The 27484-nt window shown below is 43.3% G+C and overlaps 1 protein-coding gene and 1 long non-coding RNA gene across 8 annotated transcripts; one reads left to right on the forward strand and one right to left on the reverse strand.

Annotated features, from left to right (window-relative positions):
• Positions 1-1485: 1485 nt before the first annotated feature.
• LOC101165260 (RNA-binding Raly-like protein) lies at positions 1486-26007 on the reverse strand. 5 transcript variants are annotated; one of them, XM_011487082.2, is made up of 9 exons: positions 25802-26007; positions 13550-13820; positions 6844-6919; positions 5514-5555; positions 4574-4767; positions 3578-3691; positions 3234-3385; positions 2479-2517; positions 1486-2080 (listed from the first exon to the last, which is right to left on the reverse strand). In XM_011487082.2, exons 2-8 carry the CDS (start codon positions 13803-13805, stop codon positions 2485-2487), a joined length of 867 nt encoding a protein of 288 aa, XP_011485384.1. In that variant the 5' UTR covers positions 13806-13820; positions 25802-26007; the 3' UTR covers positions 1486-2080; positions 2479-2484. The 5 variants fall into 5 exon arrangements, with proteins under 5 accessions (XP_011485384.1, XP_020566902.1, XP_020566904.1 ...); XM_020711243.1 differs by having other exon boundaries at positions 3201-3385; XM_020711245.2 differs by lacking the exon at positions 25802-26007 and adding an exon at positions 20785-21231 and having other exon boundaries at positions 3201-3385.
• LOC110016934 lies at positions 23409-27225 on the forward strand. Of its 3 annotated transcripts, none has more exons than XR_002292254.1 (4): positions 23409-25254; positions 25324-25793; positions 26003-26919; positions 26999-27225. It is a non-coding gene; the product is annotated as an uncharacterized LOC110016934 (long non-coding RNA). The 3 variants fall into 3 exon arrangements; XR_002292255.1 differs by having other exon boundaries at positions 23409-24749; positions 25091-25793; XR_002292253.1 differs by having other exon boundaries at positions 23409-25793.
• Positions 27226-27484: the final 259 nt, after the last annotated feature.

Below are 27484 nucleotides of genomic sequence, written 5' to 3' on the forward strand. Positions count from 1 at the left end.
AATCGCGGTACCGTGATTCTTATCAAAATGTCTTTAATAGAATTAAATAAACACAAAGAAAAAGTAATTTTAAGATCTTTTATATTCCTAACTACTCAGTGTTTTATCAGGACCTGTTTGGATGAACAAAGACCTGATTTCCTGGAGATGGAAAATGTTTTTAGATCACTGAATGAGGGCAATTTCTCCACGCCGCACTTGACCATCTCCCACGGCACACTAGTGTGCCGCGGCACACTGGTTCAAAAACACTGGTCTAGATGACCCACTAGACAGTGCTCTGAACTGTCTAATGGGTCTAGATGACCCAACATTAAAGTGCCTAGGATAGCACAAGGGTTACAGAGCTGACCAACCAGTAAGATATTATTATCAAACCAATTATTGTAAAATAAACATTTGTTCTTGTAAAGGATATATCTGTTATTCCAAATAAAAAACTCATGAGGGGAAAATTATGTTTATAAATAAGAAAGAAGAATCTGTCTGTGAAAAGCAGAGAGTTTAACGGGGATTTTGTTAATATTATAATCACAAAGCAGAAGAAAAATGGAGACCACCTACGTTGCACTGTTGTGTGTTGGATTGCTGCGTTCAATAAAGTTTGAAGAAAAAAAAACTTTCTCAGAGCTTGGCCTTTTAGCAGCCACCCAACACTGTAATTACATTTGTGTTATATTGACAAACTTTATATAAAATTCACATCCATTCAATGACTCGGAATGAATGAAAATGATTTATTCAGACAAACGTTGCAGCCTGAACTCGATCTGCGATCTTATTTAATAAACTGAGATAAACAACAAGCAACGGATGTTTGTCCTTCGTTTAGATGTTGTCTGTCTGAGAATTGTTATGGACATAAACTGGTATAATAGTTACCTTATTTTCTTTTAGATCAAATCACACTTGATTGATTAAAAGTCTTATTTGAAAAGCAGCACCAGTTGTTTACCTATCTTCCAATGGGAAAAGTCTATCTTTTCCTTTCACCGCTGGTAAGTGATGTTGTTTATTGTTGACAGTTTTCATTAACCAGTTTTTTAGGAGATAATTTCATATTTATTCAAAAACAAACAATCAGCCGGATATAGCTAGAGAAAAGCAGAATGTAGATTTCAAGTTGCATAGAATTAAGCACACAATGTAATGGTATTATTTTATATCAACCTAACTAAGAACATTTTAAATTTGGTTGTGAAAATGACAAATATATTATCTAACTTTAGAATGTAAACAAATATTTAATTAAACGTTTTAACAAACAAAAAAACAGCAATGTTTGCTTTTTTTGTTGGCCTCACATCGGCTCGGCAGCATAAATGTTCAAAAGATGTAAACGCAAAAATGAGTGGAAAGTGGAGGCTGACTGTACATTTGCTTATTAAGATGTTACAAACATTTATAATATTGTTTTACAGCCATCTGCTTTAAAAACAATAAGATCTCAACTTGACTGCCTTTCAAAATAAAAGCCGTAGAGAGTCATTTTTTGGAGTAAATTTATGTCAAAACGTCACAAAACAACCGATGCAACAAATGCAAATGAAGAATCGTAGCTTTCACATCTCAGTCATGCTGCGGAAAATAAATTATGTCCTCATTAACAGAATGTTAAGATTTCAATTTACAAATTATGAGTGCAAACAATTTCATATTACAGAACATTTCCTCCAAATACACAAACGAAATAAACTACATGAAACAAATAAAGGAAGGTCTCTGTCTGCTTCCAGGTTTTTTACAGTTCTCAGTGCATAGACAGAGAAACATACATTAAAATTCAACCAAAGCTGGTCACAGAACTGTAGTTTGATGCACGATACAGACCATATCATATGGATACACGATTCACTGCATTGTCCCTATTTTTCTGTTCATTCTGTGAAAAGCTCGCAGGAGATTTTTCTGCCTAGAAAAATGTTCAGCGCTGAGACGGAGCCAAAGAGCTCTGAGTCTGAAACCTCCTCTACTGTCAGTCAGTCGCTGCCTCTTCCACGGACGTCTCCGGGATCCAGAAGGTTTTGTTTGCATCTTGCGGCCTCAACTTCTTCTTCTCGCTACTTATTTTCAGCTCCAACTTTCAGGGGAAGAAAGAAAAAGAAATAAATTGCTAATTACTTTTACTTCCTGGATGAAGCTGAGCTGAAAACCCAGACAATGTACAGAGAGGAGCATTAAAGAACACCCTGATATTTGCTTTATTTGTTGTTTTTGCAGGTATTTGGAAGCAGCAGGACGAGATGATGGTCAATAGGAAAGAGGCTTAGATTCTCAAGCTAATGGAATATTTTAACCTCAGTGAAAATTGCAAAGATCTTTGTTTCTGAAGGATGATGATGCTGTTTCTGCTTCGATCTCTGTCGCTGCTGCAGTTCGTCAGGAACTAGTTATTTACTGTGACGGAGCTTCGGTTTCCAACACGTAAAATTCTGCTAAATCTTTAAAATGTCATGGAAGCGGAAACCAAACACCCACCTTTATTCAGTTGTCAATGTCTGACATGTGGTAGTCGATCTGCAATGCAGGAAACAGACAGACAGTCACAGCATTCAGGAGAATGAATCTTTGAATGTTTCACGTTTCATTGATACATCCTGGGACAAAACTCAAAGATGAAGACGTGTTTCTGCTTTGAGGGAAACACGCCCCCAGCTTTCCCTTTCAGAAGTGGAAGGAAAACCACAGAAAAAGGTCAAACCTCACCAGTAAATGGATTTGTTGTTTGTTCAGTGGAGTGTCTGTGGAAAATGTCCCTTAAACATTTTTTACATGAAGGCTTTAAAGAAAAGAAAAATGTGTTGACAAAAGTGAGAACGTGGACTTTTGTTCCTTCAAATCCTTGAAGTTTTCCAGATATTCCAGGACTTTTGCCTCCATACAAATACATGGGGAATCCTTGGTGCAGAAGCTCGCTGGTTCGATACCCGGCTCCGGCATTTCTTAAATATGCTGTTTTCACTTTATTTATGGTCAACTTTGATCATTTCTTTCTTACTTTTTTAATTATTCCCCTTTAAGTTTAAGTTTCATTCAGCAATATACATTTAGAACTTTGTTTTCTTCTGGAAATGCAACTCCTAGTTTTATTAAAAGAAAATTTTAACAAAGACACTAAAACTGACTTCTTTTTCCACAAAAGCATCATTTAAAGTTCGTCTTTGTACTCATAGGAAACCAAAGGTTCTGCAGATGCGTACCAACAGGGAGTGACTGAAATCTGAGCTGCTCACCACGTCGCTGGTGCCTTCATCATCAAAGTCGTCTTCACCGCCGTCACTCATCTCGCCCGCTTCCACCTCGACGGCGCCCCTCGCCTCCTCTCCTCCAGAGTGATCTGCTGCGTCACCATGGAGACGCTCGCACACCTCCTCCTGCTTCCTCTCTGACAGAGACAAGATGGAGACAAACTAGACGCGAACATCGCGGATCGTTTTTCATCTTCGATGGGCAGCAGAAATCCGAGAAGTTACTCGGTGAAAGTTGTCTCCGGCGAACAAAAGCAGGACTTTCAGTCATTTTCCTGATGTCCGTTGACAGAAGAACAAACAAAAATGCTGAGAAGCGCTGATCTTACCAGCATCACAGCGATGTTGCTTCTCGATCTTGTCCAACCTTCCCAGCAGCGAGTCGATCTTGGTCTTGATCTGGGACAGCTCCTTCTTGATAGTGAGAAGCTGGTCTGTCTTTACTGCACAAATTCAAAAGATGGATGATGATCATCCAAAACTCTTAAAGGGGAATTTCAGCTTGATCCCTTAAATAAATGATAAATGCATGTTTCCTCCTAAACAAAAAAACAACAACAGAAAGTTCAAAGAGACTGAAAAGATTTGACTGAAAAACTTTCTTTAAACCGATCAAAACCTCTTCATCCTGCTTTTGTCATTGTAGAGTTTTAAATACACCAATATTACAAATATCAAACGATAATCAAAAAAACATTATGAAACTAAAATTGGCAATAAATTGCCAAAGATTGAACTTAATATTAAATTATAATAATCTTTTTGTCTTTTAAAAAAACATTTAAGATGTGTTCATATTCCAAAACAGACTTAAATGTTTTTAAAAAATATGTTTTTGATAAACTGTTGACAAATTCAAAACAGACACACTCAGCAAAATTTAGGTTTTTGACCAATATTTGTGGTTTTTGGTGACCATATTTACACTTTTGTTTCCCGATGAAACATTCTTAAAACCCAACATCAACAACCGTGCGGTAAAGTTCACCCCGTAAAGTCGAAAACAACAAAGATTTGACAGAAAATGTAATTCTTTTGGAATTGAGGTTTTTTTGTAACTCTTTGATGAAATCCATAAAAAAAAAAAAAATTTCATGACCTATAGATGGGGTCAATAATGATCCATTGGTCAGTTCTTGTTTACAACAATGTTAGCATGAGTTGTAAAATTACTGACATTGCTGTTCAGGAAAAAAGGACTTTATTTATCTACTGAAAAACGTCAAACTTCTGTTTGGTTGTTTGGCCGACGTTTGCAAAGCGTCAGAGTTCAGGTGAACTCCCACACCTGACCGAACGAGGCCGCCGGAAAAACAGCTACTCACATTTTGGGACTGTGATGGAGGATCCCATGTTGAGCGCTCGAGAGGATGAAGAGGAGGTGGAGGAAGAGGAGGAGCAGCCCCTGACCGGAAAGGAGGATTTGGCTCTGCGTGTGGATGGGATGACCAGCCGTGAACGTTTGATGGGGATGACGGCGCGGGTCGGGGGCACAACCCGGCCGTGGTACTCGAAGAGTCTGGAGACACGAAAAGGCAGAGGAGGTTTCAGGAATTCCTCAGCTGGTCTGAAGGTCAGAGGTCTCACATCCCATCACCCTCAGCCATATTAAGAACCCCACAGGCTCGCTGCATGAATGACAGAGGGGAACGGCGAATGGCGCCAGAGCCGTAGAAGCTCATTCTCGCTCGTCTGAGATGTGTCAAACTGTCAAAGCTGCAAACGTCTGTCGCAGCTGAAGGACTCGGCTCTGCTGGACATCCTGAGTAAATGTTGGAGTGTCTGACGTCCAGCCGCTAAAAGCATCACTAGCGAGCCCCATGAGGAGGAAGAGAAAGCTTTTCATTAGAGCTGGGATCATGTGGCTGCTCTGCAGCAGCGTCTCTCCTGAAAAATCCTCTTTATTCATCGCTGGAAATGAAAGCAGGAATTAAAGTTTTAAAAAAAAAAGATGAAGAGGCCTTTGTGAACTTTTCTGACAGGGTTTTTCTTTTTCATGGGCGGCCATGGTGTAGCGGTAGGGTGGTCAACCTCTGATCAGAACATTGCAGGTTCGATTCCCACCTTGCCCGCCCATGTGTCGAAGTGTCCTTGGGCAAGACACTGAACCCCACCTTACATCTGGTGGGAGGTTGGCGCCAGTGTTCGGCAGCGGAGCCGCTACCAGCGTGTGACTGTGTGACTGGGTTTGTGACTGTAAAGCGCTCTGGGCCTTTGATGAAGGTAGAAAGCGCTTCACAAGTATTTACCATTTTTCCAACATACCTGCTGTAGAAATCGTCCCTGTAGTAGTCAAACTCGTAGCCGCTGTGAACACAAAAGATGGAGGACACTATAAGACCCGCTGAACATCTAAGCAAACAGTTAAAGCGGATCCTTCTGTGTTTTAAGGACCAATATGTCCATAGAAACTACAGACCAACCTGTTTTCTTTCCACCAGTTTGACTCTTTTTGGAAGTGGAATGGACTTAAAATGTTTCAAGTTAAGTCAAAGTTTCCCGTAAGTGTTAAGAGTCCGTTTGAGTAGAACCTGTTTTTGTACCCACTAAATTTATGGTCATATTTTTTGAATAGTTTGTCTGGGCGGTGCGACTCTGCTGTGACCAGCTAGAGGGCGCTGTAGATTCTACTGACAACAAAGAAGAAGACGAAGAAGAAATGCCGCTCAGTGGAATTGTTGCAAAGCATTACGGAGGATGAGGACGGTTAGCGTGTTCTTTATGTTATGGTTATCGGAATATTTGTTTCACTAATGTACTTGATGTTTCATGAAACTAGATAGCATTCCTGTGTTTTTGTAGTGAAGCTTACAGATATTTAGTCTACCACAGGGGCGGAGCTACAATGAGGGCAGCTACTCCCTCATATAAAATTTTTCTAGCTCCGCCCCTGGTCTGTTATCTACTCTACTATATTATTATGATTTGCCTTTCTTATTGTGTATCAATAAGGGGTTTATTGGTTACATTTTATTACCGTATTTAACTTATAATAGTTAAATAAACTTGTTTTTAACCACTCCGTACATGACACTTAATTGAGAGGCCTTATGTCTTTTATCAATCCTCCAAAATGCACACGTCAGATTATTAATGATGATTAAATCTATTGTCAGAACTGTTGATATTTAGATTAAGTTCTTATCTTCTGCTGCACAGCAGTACCTGGTTTCATACACGCTGTATAAGCTGGCAGCGGAATATTTACAGTTAATCCATGTCCGATTTTCACATCTCATTCACACTTCAAACAAAGCAAAAATTGATATTTTAGAAATAATTTGAACTCAATTATTGGTGAAAAATCTGAATTTCAATGATTCTGATCCCAAAATCATCCCATCAATCCTCCCTGTGATTATTTCCAGGATTAAATGAATAAACTCCAGGCTGGCTTTTTAAAAATGAATCCATGTAAAAAGAGCTGGTCAAAAGAGCCAGACTTTTAAACGGCTCTTTGGCATGAACTGGTCCAAAAGATTCGGATCCCTAAAAAGAGGCTTTAATCCCATCACTAATAAAAAAAGTAATAATTTAAAAAGCATTGACGGTTGAAATTGGAGCAGAGATTCAAAGATGCACTTCTCCCACTGACCTGTAGAGTGACGAGAGCGGCCTCTTGGAGCTGATCTTAGGCCTGTAAGGTTTTGGTTCACCAGCCATGTTGATGTCTGGAAAAGAAGGTAAATAAAGGAGTTAAAAAGCAAACGTCGCTGCAGACACAAAGTCAGAAAGACAAACCCCCCCCCAAAGGAAAATCTTCAGGGTAGGAGAAAGGAATCGGCACCATTCGTTCACTGCAATTTTATAGCATGCAAACACTAAATTGTGATTGTAGGGACAAAAGAGTTGTCTTTAGGGGGCAGAGTCAAAAATAACAAAAACTAAACTCCAGTCGATGCTGAAGACAGTGAGTCGTCCGCACACGCCTCATCGCTCGGCGGTGACTGGTGAGTGGTGTCGGCCGTCTTCTGTGCTGTAAATCACCTCAAGATCAGACGCCAAAGACGCAGCAGGAGAGATGAGTCAGAGTTCACCCGGACTAAAATGTGGGCATCAACTACGTAATTTGAACGCCATATGTGCGACATATACGAGGTGTAAAAGTTAAACATCAGTGGTTAATGTGTGAAAAGTCTGTTAGATATACATGGAACAGTCGTGAAGAGTGTAAAAAAATAAATAAAAAACAGCCGTGGACAGAACAACCCCGCCACACTTCCAGTCATGCATCTGTTAACACTCTCTCCCACTAGCTTACAGCCCCTCACACCCCCATCCTAACAGTAGCACTGCAACAAAAATGGCAGCAACATTAGAGCTATCCGTCCGTAGAGGTGAGATCCATTCAGATTTAGATTCATGGATCTGTTTGTCTGCAGGTGGACACATCAGAAAGGGGCGGAGCATGGAGCTTGTGGCCCCGCCCAGAGTGTCACAAATGTGATCTTTTTTAAACCGCATCTGTCATCTGTTCCTGATTCACAACGATTTGAATAAAGAAATCTTGAGAAATTCTATTTTATCTCAACTTTTGTAGAAAATTGTTGCTGGTAACTGAGCAGATGCAGGATCTGTCCACAAACACTTCAGGAAGTTTCTTAAAGATGGAAAAAATTGAAGAATCGTGATTAATCCGTTTCATGTAAACATTTAACGGCCAGAACTGAGCGTCACCTCACAGACAAATCCGGTTTTAGCGATTTAATAACAACTTTCTGCAGCAGCAACAAGAAAACCATCGAGATGGGTTTGGGAAAGTGCAAAACATTCAACGAAAAATGATTTCAAAACAAAGTAAAACACACAAATACTGCTGACTCACTACTGTTTGTGTTTGACTAAAGAGGAGACCAACAATCCAGAGCAGAGATTTCTTCTAAAAGCATCTTCATGCATCATTCCATTAATCTGACAAACTGTTTCATACGCCTGCAGTAATCCGGTTTGACGTGTTTACACGCTCTGCAGGAATCACGTTTCATCATCTGAACGTTAGAAAACCCTCCAGCTCTTTTTCCTAAATCTGCTTCAGTCCAGTCGGAGTTGATCTTAGTCTCTGTGACTCTTCTCCATCAGGAGGAAAACACAGGCGTCTGACCTTCCTCCACCTGTCAATCTGCTGGTTTCCACTCTGACGTCACTTTACTGATTTTTGTCTTTCAGGTAAATCAGATTAACTGTAAACATGCAAGAATCCATATGTATTTATCAAATTACTGCCACCGTCAGAGGATTGCAGATTATATTCCTCACTTTAATAATCTGATAATTATCAGAATTGTTGCATGTAAAATAAAAAAGTAATAAAAATAGCAAATTATTTTTAAAATGTTCTGTACAGAAGTGGATTAATGGCGGTTAAACCTCGGTCAGGAGGAAGGAGTCTTGTGTCGTCTTCCCTGATGATTCAGACCAAAATAATCTGTGGATGAGACCTTTCAGGGGGTCCAGACGGACCTTTCAGGAGGTCCAGACGGACCTTTCAGGGGATCCAGACGGACCTTTCAGGGGGTCCAGACGGACCTTTCAGGTAGCAGAAAGCGATGGATGCCGCATGTCAGACGCTTCACCAGAGAAGCATCAAAGAGTCTGAAACTCTGGAGAGCAGAGCAGACAACATCTGTGCAGAACCTGCAGAACCTCCTGCAGATCATGGCTCAGCACCAGACACCTTCATGCTAAAGAGCATCCAGCCGCAGCTGCTTTCAAACACAGATCAGCAGCTTAATGACGTCACCGAGTTCTCTCATCTGGATGTCCAGATGTTTCCTCTAATAAACTTTAGTTCTCCCGCATGAAGAGGATGGACCTCCTCTTCGTCAGATCTCCTCTGGGGGTCGAACCGCGCAAAGCTCGGACTCACGTCTGTGGTTGCGTCGCGTGCCTTTGGACATGGTCATGACGTCGCGGAGGAGCGCGCGCCGCCGCCGTCAGCGCCTCTGTCCCGGTGAGCCCGTCGGAGTGAGCGCCGCCGCCGCCGGAGCTTCACCTCCAGACAGGACTGTACCATTCACTGGCTGAGCCCGGGGGGGGAACCCCCCCTACAGCCGACGGGTGAGCCCATCTGAAGCTCCGCGATCACCGACACGCGCTTTTGTGCAAAATGAGGTTCACGCGCGTGCGTGAGAGTCAAACATGTCAATGTGTGAAAACCACGAAACCCTCCTGAGCTGCTGGACAGATTCACCTTCATCCAGGTAGATTCAGACTCAACTACCCCTGGCTGCAGTGAGCAGACCGAGGTGTGGCTCAACGTGGGCGGGGTTAAGCGCGTTGCGCTCCTCCCACTGCACGTGACTCTTCTTCAGCGTGTTTTCCTTGCATTTTACACGTTTCCAAGCGCAATAATGCCATGTTGTGTATCCTGACGTGATTAAATTAAGCTGCACCATGGACATTTTTTTATAATTTGGGAAAGGATTATTTATTTTGATTATCAGGACATGTACACACCTGCTTTATAGGTTTTTATTACTTTTTAAAGCAGCCATTTATTATTATGACTACAGGAGCAAGAAAGGCAGACTCAACAAAACTGTCGGTTGGAATGAAACGTCTCTTATCTCAATAATATATCTCTTCATTTTCACTAGACTATAAAATGCAATTCACTTCTTTTTTTCCTCCTCTGCTTCTCCTCAGTGGAGGAGCACACCACCCTCCTCTTCCTCAGACACAGCAAGTGGATAAGCGGTAGGGCTGCACGATATGAGGAAAACTCGCGATATGCGATATTGGTAATTAATATTGCGATAACGATATAAATTGCGGTATATAAACAAATAGCAAAAAAAAACAAAAACATAATTTCCATTTCACTGCAACAGTTTAAGAATTATACTCCAAATGACCCTTGTCGACCCAGGAGGCAAACATCAAACATAAAAGGGCTCATCTTATTGATCAAAAACGTAAACGGGTCCTTCTGATTGGTTAAATGCATAAAGGGATTTCTTTCATTTGTTCAATATTTCAAGCTGCCATGAGTTTGTTTTAGCACATTTAAGGTAATCATTTATTGCGATTTTTGCAGTCTTTTGCGGTATGCATGTTGCACGGCTTGATTTCACAATAACGATAAATTTGCGGTATATTGTGCAGGCCTAATAAGCGGGATGTCGTTCATGCTATGCAAAGTAGAAACAACAATCAGAAGTTCATTGCAGTTCTGGCAGACGGTTGCAGCCAAATCCAAACTAAACGTAATTGTGGATGGGACTGGTGCGACGACTGATCGAACGCTTTGAAGTATGAACCGGCCGTCATAACCAACGGTTTCATCTTCTTCCATTTCTGGATTTTCTTCAGGAAAAGCTTGATGAAAGCAGACAGACATGAGAAAACAATTTCCTTCTAGAAGCGGATCCAGAACCAACCTGCACCTGAGATCTGAGAGAACCTCCACCTAAACAGAGCAGATCATCACTGACTGAAGAAACCAGACCAGCTTCATAAACATGAGACACTCTATGAATGTCAACCTTAGCTGTGACGAAAACTCAGGACAGTTTAGCAGAAAAGAATACAAAATAACTTGATCAACAATGATGTTAAATAGTTTTGTTTGGATTCAGACTTGATGTGGTTTAGTATTCTTGAAAACGTATTGATTTAAAGTCTTGAGAGTCCCGCTCCTACCATCTTCTAATCTATTTTCAAAGCGTTCCCATGGGTTGCTGGAGCCTATCCCTTCATGTCCAGTCTACATACTGGACGGTTCACATCTAAGAAAGTTTCTACTTTTATTTTAGTGTCCATGTATATGTATTGGCCAGAGACAACTAATGTGTTTATGGACCATTTCAGACCAAATTTCATAGTTTCTAATCTGTAACAAGTAAAAACAGTCTTGAGAGAATTTCTCTCCTCATCCTGACGTGGAGACACATTTTTGTTCAAATCAAAGCTCTCAGCTCCATCTAGTGATTGTGCAGACAGAAACATGGAGACAACGCTGCTTTGTGCTCAAAATGAGGAGGAAATACAATTATGATTTCACTCATATTTACATTTTTTAACAGATTAACTAGTTTCCTGGAGATACTGTTCTGGCTGCAGCAGCCTGAAACCCACAAACTCAGACAAAGACATTTAGTCATGTTTACGTCGTATTTATCATCGGTTAATGTAATGAGAAGAATTGCCTTCCGAGAATAGATCATTGTCAAATTCCTCATCTGCAGTACACATTTGTACCACTGGGAGGCGCTACAACCTTCTGAGAGAGAGAAGCTGCAAAGAGGATGTGAGAGGCCTGACTGTAAAACATCCGGGAGAAAATATCGATGCATCTCTGTCTGACATTTATACCCAGAGGCAGAAATTAGGAGCAGGAACGCTGAGCTGCAGAGACCAGAGAAGAACCTCCGTGTTCTTCATAACCTGCAGGCCTCTTCATCAGGGCTTAGCTGCCGCCTGACGCTGAATGTCACTTTTATTTGCTCAAACAGCTTGAGGTCTTCTCGTCGGCTCTGCAGTCGCGTCAGAAGTAATTACAGCTCAGAAAAGAGTCATCAGAGGTTCCAGCTCTTCCATCCAATCAGACGTGGGGCATTGCGGCGCCTCAGCAGGCTCACCTGCTTGCCGTGCAGTCAAGACCTCCCAGATCTGGACCGCTGGGTGCGACTTTAAAGTGCTGACAGAGACATCAACAAATCTTGTTTGGCGCAGGGTCCTCTCGCCAAATCAAATATGAAGCTTATGTTTTAAAGATGAGGCATGAAGGGTTACATTTCACAGAGGCAGCAGAAAAAAGCCGGACGAGATGATTTCCGGTGCAGAGGGTCGTCTGCGCAGCCAGAGGAGATGATCTCCGGTGCAGAGGGTCGTCTGCGCAGCCAGAGGAGATGATCTCCGGTGCAGAGGGTCGTCTGCGCAGCCAGAGGAGATGATCTCCGGTGCAGAGGGTCGTCTGCGCAGCCAGAGGAGATGATCTCCGGTGCAGAGGGTCGTCTGCGCAGCATGCCTCTGACATTTACGGTGCATGCTTAATGGATGGGGGTTTGTGTGCAGAGACTCTGCGACAAGATTGATGTTTGCCACAAAAGTTTTTTCTAAACGAGACGCTCTGACAGTGAACCACGTCTGCACTTTCTCAGAAACATCCCCATTCAACAGTCTGCATAACAACAAGGACAGAGCGTTTCAGTGGATGCAAATGAGACGCCCGACTTTGAGCTGTTATTAATATTAATGGGATCAGACTTCATAAATCACTTTGCTGTTAATTTCCCTGATTTATCATCGGCCCTGATTATGTCCAGCAAGTGAAACTTTTTGGATCCTGAACGCGACGGAGTCTCTCTGAAAGAAAGCTGGAGGAGTTAATTACCCAGTTTCCTTCCCTGAACATTAACAGTTGAACCTGTTAGTTTAAATTAGCTCAACATGATGGAACAGAAACAGCTACAGCAGCTCTGGAATGAAAACCTGCTGCCGCTGAAGCTCACTAATTAACACATTTGCATGTTTTCCAGGTATTTTAAACACAATGATCAAACTTGCAGCTTCAGCCTTCCCTGCACATTGCTGGGAGGCAAATTGACTCCCAGGAGACGCATCTCTTTTTCCAACTGCACAGGAAGAGAAAGAAATGTTGGCTCACTAGATAATGAAAGAAAAGAAAAACGGGTAAAGAAATAACCAACAAACAATAGAAACGTTAAAAAGTCTTAGTCACATGCACCCGTATAAGGGGTTGACCCCTCTGTCATCTTTGAGCCAGAAAGAACCACAGGGAGACTACTAAGGAGGGCACCACTGGTGAAATCGAATCATTAAAAACAGGCAGGAATTTCCCACAATGCTTTTGGAGGAACCACAAAGCTTCTGGCAGAAGCTCCTTTGAACTGACCCGACTGAACTGACGGAAGGCCACACCCCTAACAATTGAAAGCGGCCTACACGAAATCTGTCAAATGTTTTGAATGTTGGAAGTGGGGGGCCAGCAGGCTCCACCTACTTTTATCGAGGCACCTGATTGGTCAGTTTATAACCTAAATAACTACCGAATTAATAACCTGAAAAAAATTAAGATTATCAAGAAGATGTTGGATAAATGTATCAGATCCAGAATGTTTATTCTGACCAATAGAGTGACTGACTGACCAACAGTGTTTATTTAGAAAATACAAGTCTTTGGGATTTTGGCTTCTTGAAATCACTTCCTGTTTGGAACGCCAGGGGGGAGGGGTCACTCAGTCCAGTTCCCGTTTAAGTCAATGCTGGGGGGCATCACCTCCATCCAAACCAAACTGGAGGGCTGTAGGGATCTCAGCAGAAGTGAAACCTCGTCTTACCTAACGGCTGTCCGGCGATGACTCTGGCGTTCTCCCCGTCCACGGCGGCGCGGGCGTTCCTCTCGCTGACGTACTGGACGAAGGCGTAGCCCTTGTGCACCGAACAGCCCACGATCTTGCCGTACTTGGCAAAGATGGCCTCGATGTCGGCCTTGGACACCACCGCTGTGTTGAGGTTGCCGATGAAAACGCGGGAGTTGAGGGAACGCGGGTCATTCTTGTTGGTCACGTTACTGGTCTGGGTCTTCCCAGTCATCCTCGTCCTTCAGGCCTGCAGGGGGGGGACACCAAACAGTTCAACAAGGACACACCAAACTGAACTCTATATATTTATTAGTTGAACTTTATTTCACCCAACAGCGTAAAGCTGCTCCATGGTGAATTTTTCCATCCCCGTTTGACCTTTCAGGCACCTTCAGAAACATCCTCTTAACGCTGACCTCAGCTGTTTTTGCACACCGCCTCACTGATGCTGAGAAGTCTGATGGTACATTCCTGGTTTGTTGCACGTTTTTAACTTCTCAGCCGACCTACCTGATCAAATATTTCTTAGTTTTATGCAGTTTACGTGTTTAGTGCTGTGCTCATGGTTTCTGCCTCTCCGACCGCTCAGGTGTTTCCGTTTTTTGCACACCTTGTCCTGGTTTGATGCTTGATGTAAAAGCATTGACATCAGTGGGAACAAAGTGTCTTCCAGGAAACGGTTTCAGATTTGGGGCCTCAGACACAGCCGCGATCCATGCATCCATCCGCCCATCCTTCCATCTTCTGCGCCTGCTGAATCCCTTTTAAGAACACAGGGTTGTTGGAGCTAACCCAGCTGCTCTTGGGCCAAGGCAGACTCACAGGTCACCGGGTTTAAAACGGGATTAAAACGTCCCTTTAGGCTCCGTCACGAATAAAAAAACAGTTTTAGCCTGTTGTGGTGTTTCTGAGAAAAGTTTTTATTTGGTGTTAAAACAGAAAACCAAAAACAAGATAAAGTGAGTTTTCCTGAACAAGTATTATTTTCATAAATAGCAGATGAAACTCTGAATTTGTCCTTTGCTTGAAGCTCCTGCGTTCTGCTCAGGAGATTCAGGCCTGTGCGACAGATTGCTCCCTGCAGGAGGTGAGAGGAGGTCAGAGACGGCGTCGGAAGTGATTCAGAGGCGTTAACTCGATACATCACACGGTGCATGTGAACCGCGCTCTCACCTCTGAAAACAGCTCAGGTGCTGCAACATTCCTCTCACTGTTCTCTTTTCTTCTTTTCTTTTGTCTCCGGGAGTCGATGCTCATCTCGAAACGTTATTTTACCTCAACAATGCTCGCCAACCATCTTTTATGTAAACATTTGAACTTTTTCAAATGCATCGGTAAAAATGTCAAATGTTTTTTTGCAAACGTTTCTACTTTTTATTGAGGACACTTGAATGTATTTTAAATGGTATTTATAGAAACAATCTCAGCCCCTCCTCCTCCCCCTCCATCTGTTTCTATGGAAATGTCACCATAAATAAAAACCTTTCATCTAAATGATGAATCCACACTTTGTTTTTTTAATCCTACATCAACTTTACATTACAAAAAGCTCCTCCCCTCTTTTCTGGGTCACTATGGAGACGCGTCGTTGACAGGGACAGGAAAGGACTGAAGGTTCTGGGCTAAAGAGTTGTTTTTTTTTTTTTTTTTTTTGGGGGGGGGGGGGGGGGGGGGGACTTGAACCATCAGCTCCCATCATGCATCAGTTCCCTGACGGTGGGTGTCACCTGGGGGAATCTGGCACACCGCGATAGGAGCAGGAAGGCCCTGCGGATGGGAGTCTGGTCATGCTAAACACACGGAGCCGCTCTGGAGGCGGAGCCATCAGGCCTCATCTCCAGGACACGTAAAGCTGCCGCTTCCTGCTTTCTCTCAGTAATTTCCTCCTGAGGCGGAAGCGGCGCCGCTTTTCATTCAGTTTAAGCTGCGATGATGAGCCGCGGATAGAATCAACGCTGATTTACTGCATAATATTTCTAAAAATGTTTTACAGGAGGAGCGAGCGTGCAGCGAGCCTCAAACATGCCCCCTGCAGTCACCCCTCCTCTTATTTTACCCCCCCCCCCATACAATTACCTCCTCCACCCACATAATCCACCCTAAACCCCAGACACAGACGGTAATTCTGCCTGTGCCATCATGCAGCAATGCCAGTATTGAATTTTTCACAGCTAATTGCCTTAATTAGCAGCAGAGCGAGGAACCGGCAACCAAAAGCACATCCACCAATCACAGCACACCTCCAGTGCGGCACCTGAGCCACGCCTCCAGAGTCTGACCCGCTGAGTGACTGATGGATGTGACAAAGGTTGATCAGGCCAACGAGAGACAAGATTCGGAGGATTGAAAATCTGAGAATCCCGATTCCGACTGAAGCTGAAACACAGACGAAGGGGAACATTGGCAGGTTTGAACGGAGTTCATGAGGTCAGACAGATGTTCCATATTCCTGATGAGACGATGTTGCAGAGACGAAAAGAAACGTGGAGCTCAGTCCTGACCAGCAGCTGACGGGAAACCAGATCTGATGTTCAGATTTAAGACACGTCTGCAGAGGAACATGACCGAAGAGGAAGACGATGGAAGGACTACAGCTCTGATTAATGATCCATTCAATAATTGATCATTTTAACATTTTCACACTGATTTTTTCTCCCATCTTTGAGCTGAACTGAGCCATAAACCACCGCTGAAGACCCAAAACTCTGCTGGGGGGCTCCTTTGAAGACAAAGATGGAGATGTTCTGTGCCGAGGGGGAGGTTTGTGGTCCTGACTCTTGGAGCAAACAACTCCAAAAAGTTAAAAAAATCAACCACATCTTTGAGGATCACAGAACAACTGACCCAAACAGCAGCAGCTTTCTCTCAGTTGGTTACTGGTGGACAGTTTGCTCCATTTAAAGGTCCAATGTTAGAGATACATCCAACTAGAAAAAGAATCAAGAGTTTTTCTGAATGGGACCAAGAATAAAATGAGTCACTGTAGCAGTAAGCTCTCCAGCATTTGGGGCAGGAAAGACTCCAAAACACAGCCAACCTCATGAAAGCAGCTTGAAGGAGAACATTGAACCAGGTATCTGCTGTTGTATCTGCTGGTTGGCTTGTTTGGACAATACAACAGAGACTGTGCTTTGAAATGAACAAGTCCAAAACTACACTAAAGCCTTAAAATCCCTCATATGTTGGAGAAAGAAAAATGCAGATAAATACTTTGGAGCAAAAGAAGAGAGTTTAGATGGCTTATCGCTGTTGTTTTAGGGCGGGCTCATTAAAGCAGGTTCTCCAAAACCTCCACCTGAGGTCTTCATGAGCTTAAAGTCATCATCAAAGTGCTCCCGCTTCACTTTCATCTCCTCCATTACCTTCAATTACATGTTCTTAAAGCAGGATCAAACAAAGAGCTGAGCCGTTCCTGCAGTTCATTTAACACGACGACTTCAAAGATCGATCTGACGCTCATGAAAGGCCTTCAAAAAAAGAAACTGCTGGCAAACGCGAACAGGAAGCATCTCAGAGGACGACAGCGGCCCGCAGGAGAGGCAGGAGGAGAGCAGCAGGGTTTGGGCTTACTGCTCCTCAAACGACAGCCGAATAACATCTTCATGCATGAGTGCAGCTGAAGCTGCCGGGTCGGTTCCTCCTCCAGAACACAGAGGTGAGGGTTTGACGGCGCCTTTCTTCTGCATCCTTCTGTATTACAAAGACCCCAAGTTCAAGTATTTCCTGAATCCCTTTTTGCTTCTTTCACACCAAATGACTTCAGAGCAAATTCCCAGACGATGAAAAAGCCAGACGGCGCTGAAGGTAATCATTCTAGTAGCTTCTCTTCCTGCTGACGCACACTCTGGTTTGACAAAAGGAGGTGAAAACTGCTCCTGCAGGATGACAAAAGCATGCAGGAGGTGAAGAGGGTGGAGGAGGTGGAGGAGGTGGAGGATGCTTCCAGCAGCGCAGCCTGAATGCAGCATTTCATGCTTTGAAACGGAGCAGATGAGACTTTTCAAATGTCGACAAAAGGCTGTTTACATATTGATTTAACACGGTTAATAGTTTGTTTATTAAAAAAAGACGACTTTTGAAGATTTGTTTCAGAGATCACGTTCTCTTCATTTATAATTCAGATGAAATAACCTCCAAGGTCTTTTTTTTAATTAATAAAAGATGAACAAACATCTTTACAGAAAAGAGCAATGTCTGAGGAAAAATAGCTCCAAATGTTCAGGTTCTGCTTCTTTAAAAGGATCCAGTTCATCACTGTGTTCGTATGAAAAGAAGCAACATAAGAAAAAAACAGAATTGCTGATTTCATTCTATACTTTCCTGCGAATAAACAGAAGACATTTAAAAAAAAAGTCAATTCATCATGAAAGAGTGAAGGACACGTGTTTTGTGTCAAACACTCTTTGATACTTCATATTGAATAAAGTCAGAAAAACTATATTGAACGATAAACTTGAAAAAATGAAACAATAAACAGTTTCTTCAGGCTCTTTGGAGAGACTGTAGGAGGACAAAAAGTAAAAGAGGAGTACGAGAACTGAGGCTACAAACGTAAACGGATCAAAAACAAGTCAATATTAGAGAACATCGCTCTTTGAAAGCCACACCTTCTGTAATTTAACGCAACAGGACAGTCGGCTAAACATCTTTAACCCTTGTGTTATCCTATGACCCCCCCCCTTACATTGACATGTTCTCCCTACCATGACAAAGGTGGATAAAGGTGGAAAGATTTCATGTAATCCATGGACACCAGTGAAGATCACAAATCATTGAAGAAAAAAGGTTCAGAGCTCTGTCTAGTGGGTCTAGATGACCCAACTCCCAACGTTAAAGTGCCTAGGATAGCACAAGGGATACAGATAATTAACTCTAAACTGCATTTCAGAGGATTTCTTTATTCAAATTGTTGCGAATCAGGAGCAGATGAAAAAATGTCGTTTGAAAAAGATCGTTTGTGATGTGGAAAATACGATGGGCGGGGCCAGGAATGGGGGAGAGCGGGGGGGGGGGGGTTGATTGTAAATGCCGTTCTTCATGTCTCATTCATCCAGGATGAGAGGTGAAACATTTCAAGAAAGACGATTTCAAGGCCAGATGTGACGAACCAGCCTCCAAATAACGGGAAATGAGTTCATGTGGTGGAGAAGAAGAGCAGAAGCTGCAGCTCATCGTGTCCGTGTGGTCGTTTCAACTTTAGTTTGTTCTGTGAAAATGAAAGCCTGAGTGAAGTTTGGAGAAGAAATGAAGAACATTCTTGATGCTTCACAGTCATGATATCAGGTTCTGTGTTTCTAATAAACCAGTTTATTTGGTTTTCTAGTTTCCTCTTTCTATGAAATTAAAGTCAAACAAATGGAAAAACAGGGACTGAACGTCGTGTAAACAATTCTGCTCAAGAGTTTTTACTTCTATTATATTGAAATCTAATAAGCAAGAAATGAGAAAAACAAAAGGCTGGAGGAAAAAAAAAGGTGTTTGCACCGACGGCAGATACTCGGATCTGATAAACAGCAGCATCTGAGGCCATGGCAACGGTTGCTAGGATAAAAGCATCAACTTTTAACTTATGCACAAACACTTTTTTTTTTAGCTGCAACAAAATATTGGCCTGATTTAAAAAATCTAAAAGGAAACACCTGCGCAAAATGTTTTATAATAAAGAGTAAAGAAGTGAAACTGGCCTTACAGAGGAAAACCGTCAACTGGCAGAAGGTGGGGCTAATAGCACCTCTGAGGTGTGATCACTGCTGTCCCTTTAATGACATTTTCCCGCCTTTGTGCAGCTTCTGCTGCTTCCCTGGAGCCAAACATTTCTGTGCTGAAACCCCAACAGCAGCAGCCGAATCACTCAAAGAGCCAATTAGCAATTAGAGGCTTAATGAATGGAGGTCCTTTCTGGGCCATTTGCTTAGAGGAGCGCGGTGCTCTGGAATGACTCCTGCAGGAGTCGTCCGGTAAACACAGAGCATCTGCGTGGAGAGGAGCTGCTGCTGCAATCCTTAAATGAGCAACCAGCCCTGCAGCTTTCCATCTCTGAGGCTGCAGATCTGTGACTGTCAGAGGCCGTTCCCGCCTTTCCTTCTGACCGTTTACCTTCAGCATCACAAACAGTAGAAGCTGCTGAACACAAGTGGAGAAAAGGAGGAAAGATATTCAAATAAAAGAGATAGAAGAAGAAGAAGTGAATGACAGACGTTTGTGACGGCAGTCATCCTCGAGCCGCTCAAAACTGAGCTTCGGACCAGAATATCAAAGCTGAAAAATGCAGGCATGCATGATGCAGTAGGTGAGCGGCGCTGCTTATAAATTATTCCTGTGACTCCGTCCTTTCATATTACTATTCCATCAGGCTGTTGTCATTTACATATTTCTCATACATTTAATGAACTGACTTTTTGAACTCAAAGGCTGCGCTGAGGTGCAGCTCGCTGCTGAAATACTGATGGAGAAGCCAGAACTCCAATTTCTGTCCGCCTCATCTTTTAGTTTGATTCCCAAAAATCACTGAAATCCTTTTCAGAAGCTCTGTAAGACGATGGGAGGAAAAGTCTGCAGGAGCGTCACGTCTACAAAGAAAAATGATTTACAAGATAAAACAAGGAGGTGTAACAAAAAAAAACATCCAGTCAAATGTGTAAACAGGGTTAAGAGAAGATGAGAACAATAAGTTATCCCTCACCTCCATAAACTTCCTGATGAAGAGATCAGTGGTTCGGGAGCAGAGATGCCCCCTGTTTTGTGTGTGTTGGAGGGGGGGGGGGAGAAGATCTCAAAGACTGAGCTGAGAGATCACTGATATCCAAGGCAAGCTCTAAAAACCATCTCAGATCTGAAAATCAATGCGGCTTTGGAGGCGGATCAAACGGAAGCGATGTGGAGAAGCCAAAGAGACGGTTCTTAAAAGATCTACAAAGAGAAAAACAACAGGCCAACCCGCTGCAATCAAAGCCTGAGCGCGGCCTCACAGGCAGACGACTCGTCCTTCATTCTGCATGAGCAGCAGAGCTGGTTATTTTTTAAAGTGAAGCATGGCAGCAGCAGTGGCGGCGGTGGCGGCGGCGCGGGGTTCACTGCTGCGACACAGAAGTGTTTTTCTCAGGAGTTCAGCTCCAGATTCTTTTATTGTCTGGAAAACATCTGAAGTGAAGGATTGCTCCCACATCTCTGTGTGTTTGTTTGAAGAAGAGGAGAATAAAGGCCCCGCCCACCTCCTCCTGCGGCAGGGGAGTCCACAGCTCCTCCGAAACGTCTCTCCTGGCTCTGACACACTTCTCCGTTTCCTTAACTCCCGTCCCGTGTTCCTGCCAAACGCCGCTTCCCCTCCTCAACGCTAACTGGGTCAGCGGAAACCGGAGCAATTAGGCGAAAAGAAAGTACGCCCGAGTTTCTGTGACCGCAGAAGGCCCTGGAGGCAATGATGCGAAAGGTCAAAGGTTACAGCAGGTACTGAGGAGCATCCAGACCATCAGCAGGTTTGGTCAAATTCATGCAAAGTGATGAAGATGAGAAGGGATGAAGATGAATGATGAAGTACTGGACATAAAGTAAGAAGTGATCAGCCAGTCTGAAGCTGTTTTCTAAACAGAAGCACTCTGAGGAAAATGGGTTTTTGGAGATTTGAACGTGTTCCTGTGGTGATTTTCTGATGATGGAGGACACAGAGAAAGAAAGTGAGCTCAAAGTCACAATTCTGAGTATTTCATTCCCCAAGTTGTTGAGGATCAGCAGCAGACGAAAGATTTGCTCGCCGTTTTTGTTGTACCGGTAATGTTAGGTTGGGGGTGTGAGGGGCTGTAAGTTAGAGAATTTTGAATTTTGACAGTTTTTTTTTTGTTTATAGAGATGAGATGAGATGAGATGAGATGAGATGAGATGAGATGAGATGAGATGAGATGAGATGAGATGAGATGAGATGAGATGAGATGAGATGAGATGAGATGAGATGAGATGAGATGCAAGTTCTTTTGTCTGCAACGGCAAAAAACAGATCCAAATAACAAAAGTGACATTCAAGCAAAGTGACCTTTAGGTTTAACAGTGTAATATCATAAAAAAAACATCTGCAACCTGCACAACAAAGTAAATGAAACCAAAATATTACATAAATAAAAAAAATTACACACCAAACAACCGTTATAAGAAGAAAAACGACTGAAACAACGACTGCAACAATGCATGAAAAACACTGCGTGGGCACATAGTTTGTCACTGCAGCGTGTTGCACAGTCTGATGAACATGTACAACTGCTCAAGGTTTTCCTATTAACCAAAGGACTCAAATGAAAAGCATGTCTTCTCTGGGACGTCGCATTATAAAAATACTCCGGCGAGGCCTTCCTTACTCATCAAGCCTCCGTTTGAGACCCACTCATCATCTCGTTAGATGTTATGAGTCACATGTAACTTGAGTGGCACGACCCCCCCCCTTTAGCGCACACAAACGATGGGGGGGAGGGGGTGAAAGGAGCACACAGCGGCGCAGCGGGAGTGCGAGGACGGATGGAGCAGCTGGTGAAGAACTGAAGGAACCGTTCAGGCTGCAGAAGAAAACCTTCAACCTGCTGCCTCCCATGTTTGCCTCCTGTTGCTTTGTGAACTAAAAACGGGGCAGCGTGAAGCTAAATGCAGCTAAATGCAGCTTCAGCCCCCCCCTGAAACCCCACACACACACAAAGTCTGCTGCTGGAAGCAGGAAACATGAATGAGAAAGAAGAAGTGTTGGTCCTCAGGAAGCATCACCTCAACAGCCTCCTTTGAGTTCAACTTTCACTCAGAGAAACTTGGTGGGAGGAGCTACAGAGAGTCGTTTTCTCATCAGATTCCAGCTCATTTTGAAATGAACTTTCACCAGGACGAAGCAGAGTTTCATTATTTCTGCCTGCATGAAGGCTGTAGGAGAAAATAGCCTGAAAAAGGATTAAAATAATAACAAATAAACCAGAAGAGACCACGGGAAGTCTGTGTGTCACTGACTCAGTAAATCTGCTTTTTAGTGTTAGTTTGTGTCCGTCACTTCTCAGAGGAAGAAAACTCAGCATCCGTCCTCCATTTTGATCCGCTGCCGTTACAACTGAACGTTCAGAGCGTTGATGAACTCTTAACAGCAAAACAACAGCCATTTCTGGGTTCTGGTTTGGGTCGTGTGGACATTCTTGACTGTTTTTGAGCAATGATAAAGGTCCGTTTTTCAAACTAGTTTTTAGCTTGAAGCACTGCAGGTGAAATAAAAAATGTTGTACCTATTTAAAGACCAGACAAGGAGCAAAAGACCACAGAAAACAAAAGAAGACTAAATTAAACAGCCTAAATATCATGCCAAATCAACTTTTTGAGCTTTTAAGGGTTTTATTATGTTCCTTCATCACATAAAACAACCCCAAAGTGCTATTTTGATCCATTCCTGCATTTCTGAGTATTCCTCTAAAAACATCATCTCAGGTCAGTTCCAATTATCTGAAGGTGAACCAGAGTGAGGCCTGTGTGTTGTGTTCACTAAACATATGAAAAGCATTTTTTCACAGCATTACAAACTGAATAAATTAATCCAACTCACTTTTATTAACCACAAAGAAGAAAACTGTCTAAAAGACTTAAAATACCAGATTTGAATGTTTGAAGCTGTTTTGTCTATACATTTTTTTCTTTTGTTGCTCTAAAAAAGGTTTCTCTGTTAAACAACATTTTCATTGATAGGTTTAAATGCCAGATGAATAATAAATATAAAGATCGTTTCCTTTCCACAAACACTTGAATCTTTTAAGTGTTGATTCTTGGACCATGTATGGAGACATGGCATCATGTGAGAAGGAAAGATACCCCCCCCCCACTTCTAACTGCAGTATCACTAATATTTTAGCTTATTTAGTTTGATACTGAAAATCATTTTTTAGTGACTTCTGATAATCAGAGCGTAAAGGCTGACTGAAGCCTGAACTGTTCAAGGGTCGGAAGAGATGTTTCAACCTTGAAAAAAAAACATTTTCTACTAAAAAAAAGGAACTCCAGAGGAACACTTCAGCTCTGGCCTCCTCTCTGTATTTGTCAGTTCAACATTTATTGTGTTTGTTCTCAGAACGCAGAGAAACATGGCTGGTTTTCAGAGTCCTCAAAGTAAAACGTTTTCATTTTCATTTAAGCTGAACTGTTTTTTTTTAAAGGCAGCGTTATAAGTAAAATATTGAAAGCTTTTGAGATGTTTGTGTTTTTCACCATTCCAAATATCTGTTTTAATTGAAGTGAGACCCAGCAGGAGCCGGTTGTGGGAGCAGATAATTGCTATGCCTGTTTTGTGTGTGTGTGTGGGGGGGGATCAGCCACAGATCTGTGTGGAGCTGGGCTGGGGGGGTTCATGAGTGGAAACACTCCCGACTTTCAGGCGGGAATCATCCGGCTCCTTCTGTCAGAGTAATGAAGTGCTGGCAGCTGTCCGTGGTGCTGAAATCAGGCCCAGCTCTGAATGGGGGAATGAAAGCCGACTGATGCTGCAAACGTCTCTCAGCAGAACCAAGTGTCAGGTGTGTTCATCTGCTGCTTGGGGAAAAGTGAAGCCTCATCATGTCACGCCGCCTCTGAAAGAATGATGTAGCTCTGGATTTGGACAGGCAGCAACAGCAGAGGTGCTCGCACATGCAGAATGGAGGAGGGGACTTCTCTGCTAAAGGAGGACATGATAAAGAACAGTCCTCCACATGAGAAGCATCTGTCAAATCATCTTTCTTTGAAGTTCCTTTTGTCTTTTTTCTCTTTGTTGATATTTCACGTGCAGGGAGGATCTGATCCCTTAATGGTTTCTTTGATCTGTTCGTCTGAACGCAGGAGCTGCTGGATCTCATCATCTGCAGCTCATGACTTCAGGAAAAACGCCTGACTTCACCTGTTAGGGGTCGATGATCGGAACAGGAAATGGAAAGCCGGGCCTTGGCTGAAGAGAAACAGATTATCTGGAGCACTTCATCCGCCTCAGCCTCTTGTGAGCTGATAGGAATTCGGCGCATGTGTATGATGGGCTGGATAGAGCCGGCCTCTCCCTTCATCCCCGCTGAGAGATAAGCACTGTTTGCATAGCAGAGCATATTTCATGCTTGGCTTCCCCCCACCTGTTCCCAGACCTGCAGAGTCTGAAGGCTGGAGCCGCCGTCAGACGATCTCCCGCCTCTGGAGAACCACTGCAGAGGTTTATCCTCCTCAGCCAAGCCCAGAAGAAAAATAAAAGCTAACTTTCCAAGGATTTCAGAGGCTGCTGTTCTGGAGATTTTGATATTTTTTAATGAACTTCTGTTTTTTCACATACTCTTTAAATGCTTGTGTAAATATTATTAAATATCTGAAACATTTTTCCATTACTTAAGGATTTAGGCAAGGGATTACGCAACACCCTCAAGTAAAACTACAATATTTATCCTTGTGGGATCCGTAGCTCATACTACATAAATGTGGTTGTGCAACCGCTTGATGCAAGGCTTTCAGGTAAATCTACAGATGGTTTTTTTTTCGGTGTTGGTTTGTCGCCTGCAGATTGGAGCAGGAGGGCGTGCCACAAGGTCAAGCTATTAATCAAACAGGGCCGCCTCATTTGCATAGTGAACTTCTGCAGAATTGGTCCTGAAGCCCAGAAGAGCCTCACATCCATCTTCCTCCTGCAATCACGTGCCCACTCAGTCACTGCATGAGGTCTATGGGTGAGGAGGACAGAGGAGCTTCAGCTGATGTTCTTAGATCAAACATTTACTGTCTTTTCTTTCCATCAGAGGACACGTCTGTCAACATCACATCTTCACAAAACACCAACACTCCTGCAGATGAAGATCTGACTTCTGCAGCATTAGAAAACTTCAAACTGCTTTTGATTTGGAGCAAATCCAAAATCTTCCCAAGACAAACAGTCCAGAAGAAGTTTTTGAGTTAAGAGGAGAAATCAGACAAAAGCAAGGACAGAAACAAACTCTTTCAAAGTTTCGCAAAATCCTTGCGGGTGAAAATCAAAAGTGTCGCACTTCAGCAGCAGAGAAACCTCCAAAACCAAACCAGAAAAAAGACCAGCAGAAGATTCAGATCACAACCGGGAACGTGGAGGAGACGCAGCCTCAGCAAAAGAGGGGAAACGGCGCGCGGCGCAGAGAGCCAGGAGGCGCGTGGAGGAGCAGCCGCGCTCCGCATCCGCATGCAGAAAACCCGCACACGCGGGGGAGGCACCGCGTGAAGGAGTGCAGAGGAGCAGGTACTCACCACGCGCGAGGACAGCGTTTAAAAAGGAACGGGGCGGTGTGGCGGAGCAGCAGGCTGGCCGCGTGCAGGCGTGTGTGCGCCGAGCCTCTGCGTCCTCTCTGCGCTGCCGGTGGTGGAGTCACGTGATGGGAGGGGTGGGGGTGGGGGGTTGGAGGAGCGCGCCGGGGCCCCTCCGGGAGACTCAATGATTTTTCTTTGCAGCTTTTTTCGGTTTGGATCGGAAGACCTTCAGGAGAACCAGAGTTCTGTTCACCTGAGGAAGCAGGAGTCTGTGAGGAGCACGTCACGTGACTTTCTCCTCATGGTGCATTTAAAAAAAGGGACGCACATGATCTAAATTAACAAAACAGGATTGTTTTTTCAGTACTAAGATAAGACCATCATTTTGCAAACTTTAAAATACAGACCAAAACATTTTAAATTTGATAATGACTTTTTTCAAATACAGATCTTTGTTTTTACTAAATAAACCCAATATTTATGCAAAGTATCTTGTTATTTTATTCTCCTTGAATCCCAAACTTCCTCTGAAATTCTGCAGAACATTGAAGACTCTGCTATCAGTCATTTTACGTCTTCTGGCTCCATTTTCAAAGTTTTCCTCATAACGTAAACCTCAGATTGACTAACAAACACGTGACCCTAAGCTGTGTGAATGAAGGTTCTCATGACTTCAAATCTTCTCTTTTCAAGCGTTTCACTGCTCATCCAAACAGCTTCATCAACCTGAGAGGTTCTGGGTTCGAGTCCCACAGATCCTCCAGGAGGGGACTGCTTTATTTGAAAAGAACCATTTGGTTGCTGGAATGTGGGGACCCACCTGGAGGAAATATTGGCTGACTTGAACACCTCAGTGAGACCTTGGATGTTTCTAGAGAGAAGTTGCCAAAGGAAGAAAAAAAACACAAAGTGAAACTTTTGTTTATTTGTCTGACAAGTTTTGTTTTCTCGCATATTGTAGGATAAACCAGAAAAAATTGTCATGGTGCCACTGTCAGCTCTCCTCCCCCTCCCCTCTCTGCTCTGTTCCTGACTCCCCCAGCTGTGAGCACTCACCTCATCAACCTTCAAAAGGAGATCCAGCGCCAGCATTCATCGCCAGTTCGTTGCCCCTCATGGTGCTTAGTCTGGTCAATCCAAGTTTCTTAGTTCATGTAGTCATGCCTTGCCTAATCTCATCCTATGGCTCGTCTCCAGGACACTCTAACCACGAGTGGTCGCCTGAGTATCCAGTCCTGTGGAACAGAAGCTCCTCACGGAATTCTGAGGACTCCTCTGCCAAGCCTCAAACCAGAATCGAAGTCCAATCGAGCCACGAGCCATTGCTACCTCCAGCCACGAACCACAAACCACGATCCAGTCGCCAGTTTTGACAAAACTACAAAACTGCTGACAAGAGAAATAAATCTTTACTCACCTTCTTATTCACCTGTGTGTTCCTTCTGGGTTCCATCATCTGGGTCTGCTTCGCTAAGTGAGCCATGACAAAAATAGGTGAAAGGGCAAATAAGTTAGCGAGTGGTTAAGTTTAGGGGTTGACTTGACAGCAAAGGGCCCAGAGGAAGCGTTCAAACTCAGCGTGTGAGCAGACATTAGACGGTTGTTCTCAGCGTGAGCTCAGGATCCAAAAGATCCGCTGAAGCATTGATGTCACAACAACAGAAGAGAAAGCCGTGAGCAGAG

Source organism: Oryzias latipes, chromosome 17 (assembly GCF_002234675.1).
Source record: "Oryzias latipes chromosome 17, ASM223467v1".
Taxonomy (NCBI): Eukaryota; Metazoa; Chordata; class Actinopteri; order Beloniformes; family Adrianichthyidae; genus Oryzias; species Oryzias latipes.

Excerpts from the sequence above, each read along its gene's own strand:
- LOC101165260 (XM_020711243.1), bottom strand. The coding sequence starts at position 13,805 with ATGACTGGGAAGACCCAGACCAGTAACGTGACCAACAAGAATGACCCG. Across the intron at positions 4,768-5,513 it reads AGGGACGATTTCTACAGCAG|ACTCTTCGAGTACCACGGCC; the intron begins GTATGTTGGAAA and ends TCGTGTCTCCAG. Across the intron at positions 3,386-3,577 it reads GCAACATCGCTGTGATGCTG|AGAGGAAGCAGGAGGAGGTG; the intron begins GTAAGATCAGCG and ends TGTCTCTGTCAG.